Source organism: Podarcis cretensis (genome assembly GCF_951804945.1).
Source record: "Podarcis cretensis genome assembly, chromosome: 4".
Taxonomy (NCBI): domain Eukaryota; kingdom Metazoa; phylum Chordata; class Lepidosauria; order Squamata; family Lacertidae; genus Podarcis; species Podarcis cretensis.
In genome coordinates this window covers 28,738,709-28,752,450 of record NC_137173.1, presented here as the reverse complement: position 1 = coordinate 28,752,450, position 13,742 = coordinate 28,738,709, and the positions used below count along the sequence as shown (strand labels likewise).

At 46.4% G+C, this 13,742-nt stretch overlaps 1 protein-coding gene across 2 annotated transcripts in view; it reads left to right on the top strand.

Moving 5' to 3' along the window:
• The window catches only part of STARD13 (StAR related lipid transfer domain containing 13), a 157,484-nt gene that overhangs the window by 19,365 nt on the left and 124,377 nt on the right, over positions 1-13,742 (top strand). The window contains exon 1 of one of the 2 annotated variants that reach the window (XM_079973368.1): positions 3,561-3,814. The exons of the other annotated variant lie outside the window; for it this stretch is intronic. Coding sequence (XP_079829494.1) covers positions 3,691-3,814 — 124 coding nt within the window. The 5' untranslated portion in view covers positions 3,561-3,690. Of the gene's footprint in view, positions 1-3,560; positions 3,815-13,742 lie in introns of those variants that run through there. 2 annotated transcript variants of the gene reach the window in all.

The following is a 13,742-nucleotide window of genomic DNA, read 5'->3' as shown; positions in this document are numbered from 1 at the left end:
AGAAAATCTCTTAAATTGCTTGAACTCTGAGCAGCATACCTTCCTATGCAGTAAAGAGGCGATGTCTGGGAGGATCCCACAGCATGTCCAGGTCATAATTCAAGATTCCTTGCTCTATTAGGGAATCAGCATTTTTAACACTAATGTTAAATACAATAAATAGTGCAGTGGCCGCCAACTTTCTTGGGCTCATAGCGCGTTTGAAAACTGTTGTGGGCACCACACACACCACATTGCAACCGCACACATTGCAACTACAAATGCATTCATAGCAACTACAAGCACACAAACACTGTTTGCACACCACCAGCAACTAGATTGGGGGGAGGGGGGAGTCTTCTATTGGAATCCATAGGTTCCCCCCCCCCCCAAAAACCTAACTGTAGAAGGAGGCAGGTGATTTCAAGGAAGAGAGTTGCATCTGATGAGGTAAGTGTTAACCCTTCACTTCCCAGCTGCCCACCCTCTGCTGTGAATCCTCATTCTTTGAATTACAGCATGTGGGCATTTTGGTGGAATGGGGAAGGAGAGGCAAGGGTTAACCATTCTGCAACCTGCCCCCTGAAAATCACCTTCCTGTAGCAATTAGGTTTCAAAGCCTTCTACTGGCTATTCAGTGAAGGGAAGGCTGGGACCCTGCAGGTGTACTCATTGGTGTTACAAATAAAAACAGCACAAAAACAATACAGTGGTACCTTGGGTTACATACGCTTCAGGTTACAGACTCTGCTAACCCAGAATTAGTGCTTCAGGTTAGGAACTTTGCTTCAGGATGAGAACAGAAATCGTGCTCTGGCGGTGCAGTGGCAGCAGGAGGCCCCATTAGCTAAAGTAGTGCTTCAGGTTAAGAACAGTTTCAGGTTAAGTACGGACCTCCAGAACAAATTAAGTACTTAACCCGAGGTACCACTGTAATGAAAAAAGAAGCCACTTCATTGTCAAAATAAAGTACCTGCCACACTTCTGAAGGTATTTGCCATCAGGCTGAATAGCAGTTTCCTTCTTGATCTGAATGGAAATAAAATCTAGAATCTATAGGAGAAACAACAACATGGAAAATTAATGCATTTCTTAATTGAGGCAGGAATATCATCTGGTATCAATTAAACTAGTAATTAATTACTGTCGCAATGTAGGCACTAAAAACCATACATAATTAGAATAACATGAAACCTTTTATGCCTCTGTTCCGGCAGAACAGGAGGAGGGGTGGCATGAGGAATGTCGTTTTCGTTCCTGAGTGTATTTCATTAGCAGCGAACAAAACCAACCTACTGAACCGCCCAATCACTTCCAGGAAAAGTTGGAGGCGTCCCCCTTTCCACCACATCCAGTGCTTCCACTGCACATCCCACAAATTAAAGCTCATACCACCAAACAGTTCAAAGGGTGGTTGCATAAAAATGCCTCTCACCAGGAGATCCTGTTCACTTGGGCCAGAGAGTAATGCGAAAAGTATTTTCGTCATTAATAAAGCAGCATCTATCAGCTGCCGCAGACAAGTTTCCCTTTCACCCTGGAGTCTGTGTTTAATATTGGACAGATGTTTGAGAAAGTGCATTAATCCAGCAGTGGGAATGGACAACCGACCACCTCTGGGCTGTGTTTTCTGCAGCTTGTGACATTATTTTGTCCAGGCCCATAAATCAGTGGACAGTATCTCTGGGATCAGCCTTACTAAGTAGCATAGTGATGCAGCCACCGTAGGCAGATGTGGGGAATGGGAGCAGTGGCAATATATTGGAGGTGACATTTGTGCCACACAGCCTGCCCTGCACCCCCTAAGCTAACCCGCTGCTCTCAAGTGCAGTGAGGCAGCCACTGATTGGGCACATATAGGTCGTTGCCTGCAAGTGATAGGGACCTGAGTCCAGATGTTGGACTCCCATCAGTCACAGCTAGCACAGCCAATGGTCAGGGCTTGTGGGAGCTATATTCTCACACCAGGAAGGTCACAGGTCCCTGAACAATGGGTATAAGTGTATACATTGGGTGGGACAGGGCAGGTGTATCTAGAGAGAGAGAGGATGACATGAAAACGACCTCTGTTAAATTTGGCCTTGTCTCTTCCACATGTTGCTGATAACCTCCGTTCTCACTTATTGATGGCACATCAATCGTGTTTGTAGTTAAGGCTCCTTTGAAGTGAAACTCTTTGATGAAGTTCACCTTATCTCAAATTCACCCTCTCTCAATCAACAAAAAAACTTCCGAATTGGCCCAGCAGATGGAAAACACAACATTATTATTTTTTAAATGAAACATGGGAGAAATCCTCTTTCTAGGAAAAATCTTTTTGAAGAGTGGGATATAAACTTGATCAAAACATTACTATTCTGTGCATTGAGTTTTTCTTCCACTGTCTGTGGTGCTCATATGCATGCGCTAAAAGGGATACATCCTCTAACAACACAGCCTCTTCAAGATGTCAGAATTACCAAATGAACTTTTTAGAGCACATGAGTGGAACGGCATTTCTCAACTCTCCAGCTGGTACCTCGGCTTGCCTGCCCTGAACCTCTCATCATACAGCTTCATTGGATAGTCCCAGGTTGCAGTATTATGAGAGAAGGAGAAAAACTTCCCTATCCACTTTCTCTACACATGCATAATTATGTTGAGTAGCCAACACGGTGCCAGATGTTGTAGGACTTCAGCTCCCATCAGCTTCAGCCAAAATGGTCAATGGTAAGGGATGATGGGAGTTGTAGTTCAGCAAAAGCCCTGGAACATCACATTGGCTACCACTGCTGTAAGGTAGGGCCACCTCTCATGCCTTTTTTTAAACAAGTGAACACACTTTGACTTAGATTAGCAAATAGATTTCCTCCAAAGCAACCTGGGCTCGCCCCCGACCTCGCACAGAGCTACAATTCCCAGCACCCACAAACTACAGTTCCCAGGATTTTTTGCGGAAGCCCTGTGCTTTAAATGCATGAAGTGGATGTTCCTGCTCTCTGCAGCTTCTGGGCCTGCCTCTTCCTCTGAATTCCGCCGGTTGGCATCAGTGGGGCGGCCAGTGCCAGCTCGCAGGTATCCCGTTCTGCCGTTGCCTCCAAGTGCGTCAAAAATTGGCCTTGAACATTGGCCCGCTTGTTGCCTGTAGCTGGGCTTTGCTGCTGCTTTGGGGTGCAGCCCTACTCAAGTAGCCTTCCCGGGGAAGACGCTCCATTGAACTATACGGGGTGCGTTTTCCCCGGCGGGCAGGCATTCCTCACCTGCGCAAGGGGCGCGGGCGGGCGTCGGGGGGCGCGCCTGTGGGCGAGGGGCGCTGCCTAATGGCCGGGACGGCGGCGGCGGCGGCGGCGATGACCCTTCCGGGGGCGGTTTCCGCGAGGCGAGCTGCAAGGCGGCGAGCGGAGAGTTCAGCTCACCCCTCCGGGGGCGGAGGGAGGAGAAGGCGAAGCGCAGGGGGGAAGCAGCCCAGGAGCCCAGCGCCTCCGCACAACCGGGACTCGTGCGCTCCGGGCAGCCACGCCGGCGGCGGCGGCAGGAAAAAGAAGCAGCAGCCGCGACCAGGCCCGGGAGAAGCCCCACAGGGCAGGCGGCGGCGGCGGCTGGGCCCCCGCGGGGCTTTGCTCATGCCGCGGCTCCGCATGTGGCTGTGCGTCTCCGGGACGCGGTTTCGGCGCGCGCGCGGAGCCCCCGGAGCCGGCGGAGGCGGCGTTATGCCCCGCGGACGCCGCTAGGATGAGCTGCAAGCGGCCGGCGGCCAAGCCCCAGCTGCGGAGGTCCTTCAGCGAGCAGCTCCGGGACTCGACGGCTAAAGCCTGGGATTTACTCTGGAAGAACGTCCGCGAGAGGCGCCTGGCAGGTCAGTCCGGCGCGCGCCCGCCCGCCCTTGCAAGCCTCAAGGGGAGAAGAGGGGCAATGCGCTCCGGGGACCCCCTCAGACAGACAGACAGACAGACAGCCCGCCTGCCCTGCGCTTGCCACGAGGCCAGGCGGCGGCGGCAACAACTCCACACTTGCTCGACTTCCGAGCGCGCGCGCCAAGTTTTGTTCTGTCTCTCTCTCTCTCTTTGAACACCGTTCGGGTGCTTTTTTTGGTTTTTTGTTTTTGCATTTCCCGCCTCTGCGCTCCGAATGATAAGCTCGCCTTGGCCAGATTCCTTTCTGCCTTCTATCTGCAGGAGAACAATTCAGAAGAGACACTTTTCCAGTGAAGGTTCTGCAGATAGAAAGCAGAAGAAACCTTGCCAAAAAATAAAAAAGAGGAGGCTTTTCATTGGACTCACGCTCCCGCATCTCTCTGGGGACTTGGGTTTGTACATCAAAACTCTGTTGGTGCAGTATTGATGTAAGAGTTTAGTTAGGACCAGGATGTGTTATACAGTACTGAGGCATTGCCAAGGCTGGGACGAAAGAGCAGCAGCTTTTTTTTGGGGGGGGGGTATGTGCGTGTGTGTGTACCATTATAGAAGAACAGATTGTCAATGTTTTAGGATACTATTGTTATCCATGCTACCGGAGCGGGGGGCATTTGTTGTTTTCTGATTCTTGAGATCTGTGCGCTGTGCGTGACTTTGTAATGTGCCACAGGGACCTTGTCCTTCAAGAGGGCTGCACGCTGCACATCGGAGCTCTGTGCAATAAAATGGATTGGTGCTCTGTGCCAGAATCTCAGTGTTTTAAAAATAGGTCTCATTGGGAGCACAGACTGGGATGGACCAATTTTCTGATTCTGGACACAGTTTGGTGCAGTTGTGGGCTATTCTTGCCTGCATTGCTCTGAAGCATGTGCTAGGGTTTGGATGCATGCACCACACAACTATTTCTGCATCCCATGCAGCACAATCCCTAAGCAGGCTTAGTTAGATGCACTCCCCCACTGAGTTCAATTGGACTTTTATCCCTCTCTAGTAAGGTGGTCAAAACAAAATAAAAAAATTCCTTCCAGTAGCACCTTAAAGACCAACTAAGTTAGTTCTTGGTATGAGCTTTCGTGTGCATGCACACTTCTTCAGATAGGTATAGCTGTATAATGTGTACGCAGCCTAATTGTACTTGAGAATTTCATCCTGGCTGCGCTTCCAATTGGTGTGCGCACTGAAGTGGATTAACTTAACTTCCTGATAAGCGAAACATCGTGATCTATGACTTTATGTACTTACGTGTCTAAAGCAGAATTCATTTGTCTTTCTCCATGTATATGGTTGTGTGAAAGGTGTACAACAGGAACTTCAGCTTTCCCCTCAGCTTCCCTTTTCCCTTTGAGGTCAAGGCTCTATGTGATCCACTCTATCCCAGCCCCTCCATTCCCCTGAGGCCGTGCAACCACTTCTCTCCTTGCAGGGCACTCTGACTATACTGCAAGACTCTTGCTAAGTTTCTCCACCCACACCCCAGCCTTCATCTCTATGCTGCATTTAGTTAGAAGGTTTCTTGACCTTCACTCTGCCCAGGGTGTTCAGCTGTATACCCTGACCAGAATGTCTGTATACCAAGTATAGGATGTGCTGTGGTTGCACATGCATGCTCACACATGGTCACTGTAGCACATTGTGGAATGTGTTTGTTCAGGAGCAATCTCTGTGTGGCCACAGTAGCTAGGTGTAAATTCCTACAAGAGAGCTTCTTTATATACAGTATCTGTGAAACGTGCAGCTGGCCCTTTCCAGTGTGTTTTCCTAAGCTATTTTTAAATACGTTGCTTTGGTTCACAATCGTGCGTCCCCAGGGCAGCTTTCTAGCGGTCCTACCCCTCACCCCAGCCTGCAGCTGAAGTGCTTTTCCTGCCTTCTCCAGTGTTGTGAGCTTCTATCTTTACCATCTTCTCAATTATTGATCTCCCATTTCATTTCAGATTAGCAAACCAGGCAGTAGGGAGAGGAGCTGCTCCTGAAAAGCACCTCCTGTGACCACAGAGGAGCAAGGAATGTTTGCCCCCCTCCCTGCCGTGTTTAGTTGGTTGCAATGTTTGGCTGGCAGAAGTGCCAAGATGCTCTCAGCTCGCTGTGTTCCTACCTGGAACTTTTGGCAAGCTTGTGCGGCACTTTCTGCACTCAACCAAAAGCATGTGAAGCACACAGGGAGGATATAAACGCCTTCTGTTTCGCTGCCGCCACCGCCGCTGCCCTGCCTCAGAGAGTCCCACTTTGTGTTGAGGAATGCGCAAGTAGCTCTAGTACATGAGTGATCTTCTGTGAACATTCAGGAACAAGGGGAAGCAGTGGTCAGGTGTGGGGTAAGAGATCAAAGTGCTTCCTGAGTCTTGGGGCCTGCATATTATCTTTACAATCTCTTTCTGGGGGGGGGGGTGTGAAACCCCAGCCAAAGTGTGCCCTTTCCATGATGACCAGAGTAGAGATAGAGTAGGAATAGAGGGCTTGTCTTCAGATATTGTTGGATTCCAGTTCTACCTGGCATAGCCAATGATCTTGGACAATGGGAGTTGTGGTCCAGCAACACATACAGGGCCACAGGTTTCCCGCCCCTGATTAGAGACCCTAATGGTCTATAGAAGGATGGAGCTAGAATTTCACTTTCTGCTCTGTTTATGTATCAAAAGTAAGGGTTTTCTAAAGTGAGCATTCTTTGTGAGTACATGAAATGTACTTCTTTCTGTCCTGTTTTCTGTGTGGCATCATTGCGCCAGGAGGCAGTATCAATAAAACACACTATTTATCTACTACGTGTACACACAGAATCAGAGCCAAACAGTGAGTTGTATTCTCTACCATTTGAGCTGATGGGCTTTTAGTTTTAATGGTTCAGTTTCCCATAGTCCTGTGTTGTGTATGAACATAGCCCATGTCTCCTCCTTTTGTCTTTCTTGTCCTTAGGAAAAAGATGAGTAAGACCTGCCAAGAAAACAAATCTCTATATACTTACCTTTTTGGCATGGATGCTGCTTTCATGTGGGCACGTCTCATGCTGCAACAGCCTCTTTTGAAACAGGAAACCATTTGGGTGGGTGGATGGCATGTTTACTATGCATGCCACTGTCTACTCAGATACTTTCGCTTGGGAAGTAAAGGCAACATTCATCTGTTTCATGAGGCATGGCCATGTGTGAGTACCGATCACGGCACACTAACAATATAAGAATTGTAAACTCTATAAATCAGGGGGGTGGTCAGATGTTTTCTTGATTACAAAATGGCAGTGAGGAACCTATGGCCCTCCAGATGTTGTTGAACTTCAACTCTCCCATCACCACCAGACAACATGGGCAATGGCCAGGTAGTTCAGCCACATCTGGAGGACCATAAGGTTTTCCACCCATCTTAGAGAGCATCAGTATGAGAGATCTGGAAACATCCTTGATCTCAGGAGGCATTTTATACTTTTCAGAGAATGGGTAGGAGTTTTGTCAGGAGATTTACACATATCATTTTAGGCTAAATGTAAACATTATCTTCTGCATTGTCCTCAGTAGTTATATCTGTGGCTTTATATCTGTAGTGGTTGGACTTTGCATGTGGTCATGTTCCAAGTTCAAACTCTGTAAAGTTAAAATGCCAAGTCAGCTCTTATTACATGTAGCAACAACCTTGTGCCTGATCTACTGTATAATAACCAAATAATTATCTACAAACTGACACATGATGTGCACACATATCATTCGGGAGAACATTTTATGATTTCTCATAAGAATGTCAGTTTAAAACCCCTTTCAAGAAGGAGGAAAACCTCACTAACTTTTGTAAACAAATGGTGAAAAATCTTGTTTTAGACACTAAGTACTCCTCACTTCAGGGACGCAGGTGGCGCTGTGGGTTAAAGCCTCAGCGCCTAGGACTTGCCGATCGAAAGGTCGGCGGTTCGAATCCCTGCGGCGGGGTGCTCTCCCGCTGCTCGGTCCCAGCGCCTGCCAACCTAGCAGTTCGAAAGCACCTCCGGGTGCAAGTAGATAAATAGGGACCGCTTACCAGCGGGAAGGTAAACGGCGTTTCTGTGTGTGGCTCTGGCTCTGGCTCTGGCCAGAGCAGCGATGTCACGCTGGCCACGTGACCCGGAAGTGTCTCCGGACAGCGCTGGCCCCTGGCCTCTTAAGTGAGATGGGTGCACAACCCCAGAGTCTGTCAAGACTGGCCCGTACGGGCAGGGGTACCTTTACCTTTACCTTTTACTCCTCACTTCATATGTGATTGGGACAGACAATTGAGTTTAAACAAGAAGTCTGCCTCTATTGTGTGTAGTTGCAGCCTATGGAAGTTGAGACTCCCAGGTAGTTGCACTGTTGAGCCAGTTTGAAGCAAGTCAGAAACTAAGAAGCCCCTGAAGGAAAAGTGAAAGGTTTGTTTGCTCTCCAAGAGCCTCTTATTTCAGCTGCATTATGGTAGCAGCTTTCTGTAGTTCCAAAGTATGCTGACATAGTGGGAGCCTGTGGAAGCCACCAGTAAACATAGGGAACAATTTACAGTCTTCATTGCACTTGACAGTTTCCCGTTACTTATTCTTAATCAGAACAGCCATATCTCTTTTGGTATATAATGCAACAAAATTAAAGTGCATGCCAGCTGCCATTTCCTGTGAAGCAAATTTCCTTGACTAACTACTATTCGGCTGCAGGCAAGTCCTTGAATGAATTCTAGATTAATAATGATTAAGTAAGGGTTTTTGGCTAAGGGGGTTGAAGTACTGAAGTCCTAAACTTATAAAACCTTCCACTGTTTTGTTTACTGCCCGGGGCTCCTTGGGGACGCAGAGTGGGATAAAAAAACTAATAAATAATAATGAAACACTATAATTTAAACTTCTCTCTCTACCAGTAGGCTGGTGATCTTGTAGGACAGCTGATGCTTATCTGCTTAACCATGCAATCCTATATATGTCCATTCAGAAGTAAGTCTAAAGGCATTCAGCGTGACTTATTCCCAGCTAAATGTGTATAGGATTGCAGCCTGAAATGATTAATTTGACAAGATAGCAACATTGTGCAGGCAAGATGGGGGAAAAGAGTGCAAAATATATTCTGTCATACCTAAGTGACTTTTCAGCTTTTTGCCTTTGTGTTTTATGTCCAGCTTAATTTGTGTGCTTTAGTCATGGCCTCTACAAATGCAGCCCCAAGCCTTGTATCCTCTACTTCATTCTAACATTTCTTAATAAAAAAAAAGCATGGTCTAAATATATTATTGTGTTCTGGAATGCTATCAGCTGCTCATCCTTCATACTTGTATGTTGAACAGTTGCCCAACATTTAATTATTTATTTTTTAAAAAAGCTTGATCTGTTATTCTCACCAAATCCTTGAGTGACAGTCAAATCAGCAGCTCTTCACTGCAGACTTGAATTTGGCAATGCAATCCCATACCAATCTACTCTTAAGATGACTTAAAGAAGTGTCTTCTTTCTGTCTGGCTTTCCTCTCTCTTGCTTTTGAATATTTTCCAATATATTTTTACTATAAAAAGAATGAGTGGAATTCAGCATAGCGCTAAGGAGATCACTCCATCAGCAAAGTCATGTCTCGCTTGCCCAAGAGAACCATCTCCTCTCTCCTCCCCCTGTTCTAGGAGTTCTCTCAACCCTCCAGAATGAATCTGTGAGAGGTGGGGCGGAATACCCCATTGTGCCAGTGAGAGTCCTTGCACTGGTTTCTGCTAGTGGAATAGGGTAGATGAATCTGGAATAGGGTAGTTGACTCAAGCAAATAAACCATTATCTAAACTTCAACAATAGGGGACGCGGGTGGCGCTGTGGGTAAAACCTCAGCGCCTAGGACTTGCCGATCGCATGGTCAGCGGTTCGAATCCCTGCGGCGGGGTGCGCTCCCATCGTTTGGTCCCAGCGCCTGCCAACCTAGCAGTTCGAAAGCACCCCCGGGTGCAAGTAGATAAATAGGGACTGCTTACCAGCGGGAAGGTAAACGGCGTTCCGTGTGCTGCGCTGGCTCGCCAGATGCAGCTTGTCACGCTGGCCATGTGACCCGGAAGTGTCTGCGAACAGCGCTGGCTCCCGGCCTATAGAGTGAGATGAGCACACAACCCTAGAGTCGGGCAAGACTGGCCCATACGGGCAGGGGTACCTTTACCTTTACCTAAACTTCAACAAGGACACCTGAAGTGGGAAAGATGAGGAGTAGCAATCAAGACCTATCAATTTTGGGTGGGTGGATGCTATCTGTTCACAACTCAGGACCACAATGCCCCCAAGGACCTCCTCTTCTCATATAAACCATCCCAGACTGTGTGTTCATCATCTGAGGCCCTTCTTTGCATTTATCCACGTGAGATCCGGAGGGTGGCAACGAAAGAACGGGCCTTTTCTGCAGTGGCTCCCTGTCTGTGGAATGTTCTCCCCAGGGAGGTGCAGCTGGTGTCTACATAACATATCTTTAGGCACCGAGCAAAAACGTTTCTCTTTAACCAGGCCTCCTTTTAAATGTGTTTGTGGGAGAGGGGTTTATTGTTCGTCCTTTTTTGTTTTAACTTTCCCTTGTATTTTTATCTTGTGAACTGCCCTGAGATCTTTTGATGAAGTGTCTCCACAACATTTACACCTCACATCAGGTCTTGGACTTCACTTAAGATTAAGTCCAGGGTTACTGGCCCCCTGGTCTGTTTCACGACCAACTTTTCTAGAGCATAGTCATTTAGGATATCTAGAAAAGTTATCTCTTTGTCACCGTGACTGGAACATGCTTGTATCTCATATTTGTTTGAGAGTTATTGAACTCACTCGCTACTATAACATTTCCTCCTTTGGATGTTTCCTTGATTTCGTTCTCTGGCTCAAGATCATCCTGTGCAGTTGGCTCAGGTGGATGAGAGTATATCCCCAGTACTAAATTACTCTTGGGGCTTGGATGAATCTTTTGGAATGTCTAGTTTGCTGGACTCGTATTCTCTTCAATGTACAGAGCAACAGTACTGTACCTCCAGGAAATGCTTTCTACGATACGATATGATACGATAATCTTTATTGTCATTGTTCCATACAGAACAACGAAATTGAAAATCTACATCAGACATTCAGAAACCAACAAGCCTGCTATCCCAGCCTGGTTAGCCCCCTAAAAACTCTGATACCCCATAATTAAATACAATATACTCCCATAGAGACTACCTTACACTGCGTATAAAACCAAAATCGCATTTGAATAGAAATTGTTTCTTGGGCGGCTAGTGCTAGTCTTTATAACCCTGTACCCTGAACCATAAAGAAGGCTGACCGCCGAAGAATTGATGCTTTTGAATTATGGTGCTGGAGGAGACTCTTGAGAGTCCCATGGACTGCAAGAAGATTAAACCTCTCCATTCTTAAGGGGGAAAGTGCTCTCTGGAAGGACAGATCCTGAAGCTGAGGCTCCAATACTTTGAGAAGAGAAGACTCCCTGGAAAAGACCCTGATGTTGGGAAAGATGGAGGGCACAAGGACAAGGGGACAGCAGAGGACGAGATGGTTGGACAGTGTTCTTGAAGCTACCAGCATGAGTTTGACCAAACTGCGGGAGGCAGTGGAAGACAGGCGTGCCTGGCGTGCTCTGGTCCATGGGGTCACGAAGAGTCGGACACGACTAAATGACTAAACAACAACAACCTTCTTCCAGAAGACAAAAGCTGAAAGAGATCATTTCCGGGGTGCGCACCATCCTGCACTATCTCTGCAACTTTCTTATGGCACCTGGAAGCATAGATCTCCTGTCTTTCCTGTAAAGTTTGTATTCGAAGATAACTGTCCCACTGGTTATCCATTTCATCAGGTTTCCATTCTGCCCACTATATTTATGCTCTCCTCTAAAATCACTGCAGCTTGCCTATCTTGGCTCAGAGACTTTTAGCATATAAACACCTATACAAAGCGTCTCTCTCCAAAGGCCATTGGCATGTGTGTCTTACCCTATGGTGCTTTGGAGGGGTCTTCCATGTTCAGAAACCAAGAGGCGTTCATAATTTTATCAGCAGAGTTCTGCATAGACAAGAGGGGAAAGAGGAGACTGAGAGGAGATCTGATAGCCATTTCCAAATATTTCCAAAAATGGAAGATGGAGCAGGCTTGTTTTCTCTTGCTCTGGAGGGTTGGACTCAAACCAATGGCTTCAAGTTACAAGAAAGGAGATTCCAACAACATCAGAAAAAACTTTTTGACAATAAGAGCTGTTCAACAATGGAACTGTCTCCCTTTGGGGGGTTGTGGACTCTCCTTCCTTGGAGGTTTTTAAGCAGAGGTTGAATGGTCATCTGTCATGCTTTAGCTGAGATTCCTGCATTGCTGGGGGTTGGACTAGATCATACAATTCTATGATTTCAGGTAAAAATTTAGAAAGCACCAGTAAATAAGGATTGAAAAAGTCTAGCTAGGCTTTGAGAACCCATCTTGGGCATCAGCTACAGTTAAGAACAGAAGCTATTTCCTCAATAAATCCTCATGCTTTGGATTGGATGCTACTTTTAATTGATTGGAATGTGATTTTATCTATAATCAGACGCTCCCAAATTTTATTAGGCTGGTTTCTGATAAAGACAAAAACTGGCATTGAAAGCAGTGAATCACTGGAACAAAACACGTATTATGAATTACTGTGACATCAGTGCGCTAGGAAGTCAGTAGGGCTCTATTTGGTATGAGTGTGATTAGGTTACAAGAGATCTTCTGAATTCCACCCAGACCAGGTTTTTAAACCACCTAATCAGGAATGCGACTATCTTTGTGGAACAGACTCTTTTTTGTGTTCCAGCTTCCAAGATACTCTTGCTTGGGCAAAGGAACCTCCTGTGGTTATCCTGATCACGTTAGTTGCTTTTGAAATGGTGTTAACACTGTTGATATTTGCTATTACTAGAGTATAGAGGTGGGGTGTTCAAAACAGTTTCTGATTGGTATGGCACGACATACAGTTGATTTCTAATGCTATGACAAGACTGTCAATGAATTATGAGTTAGCAGTCTTCTAAATAGAATATTTAATGAATTAGAATAATAGTATTTGTAAAGGAGTTATAAGACCAATAGATTTCCATTGGCATTTCCAACTAGTGAGACGCTATTCCAATAGGAATGAATATAATATATATACTATAATATAATTTATTATTTATACTCCGCCCATGTGGCTGGGTTTTCCCAGCCACTCTGGGCAGCTTCCAACAGAATTTTAAAATACAATAGTTTTGTAACTCAACAGAAAAATCTTACATAGAGCTAATGTACAGGAAATCATTAATTTATATAATAATAATAATAATAATAATAATAATAATAATAATTAATTTATTATTTGTACCCCGCCCATCTGGCTGGGTTTCCCCAGCCACTCTGGGCGGCTTCCAACAGAGATGAAAAATACACTAAAATGTCACATATTAAAAACTTCCCTGAACAGGGCTGCCTTCAGATGTCTTCTGAATGTCAGGTAGTTGTTTATCGCTTTGACATCTGATGGGAGGGCATTCCACAGGGCGGGTGCCACTACCGAGAAGGCCCTCTGCCTGGTTCCCTGTAACTTGGCCTCTTGCAGTGAGGGAACCGCCAGAAGGCCCTCGGAGCTGGACCTCAGTGTCCGGGCAGAACGATGGGGGAGGAGACGCTCCTTCAGATATACTGGACCGAGGCCATTTAGGGCTTTAAAGGTCAGCACCAACACTTTGAATTGTGCTCGGAAACGTAATGGGAGCCAATGTAGGTCTTTCAAGACCGGTGTTATATGGTCTCGGCGGCCGCTCCCAGTCACCAGTCTAGCTGCCGCATTCTGGATTAGTTGTAGTTTCCGGGTCACCTTCAAAGGTAGCCCCACGTAGAGCGCATTGCAGTAGTCCAAGCGGGAGATAACCAGAGCATGTACCACTCTGGCG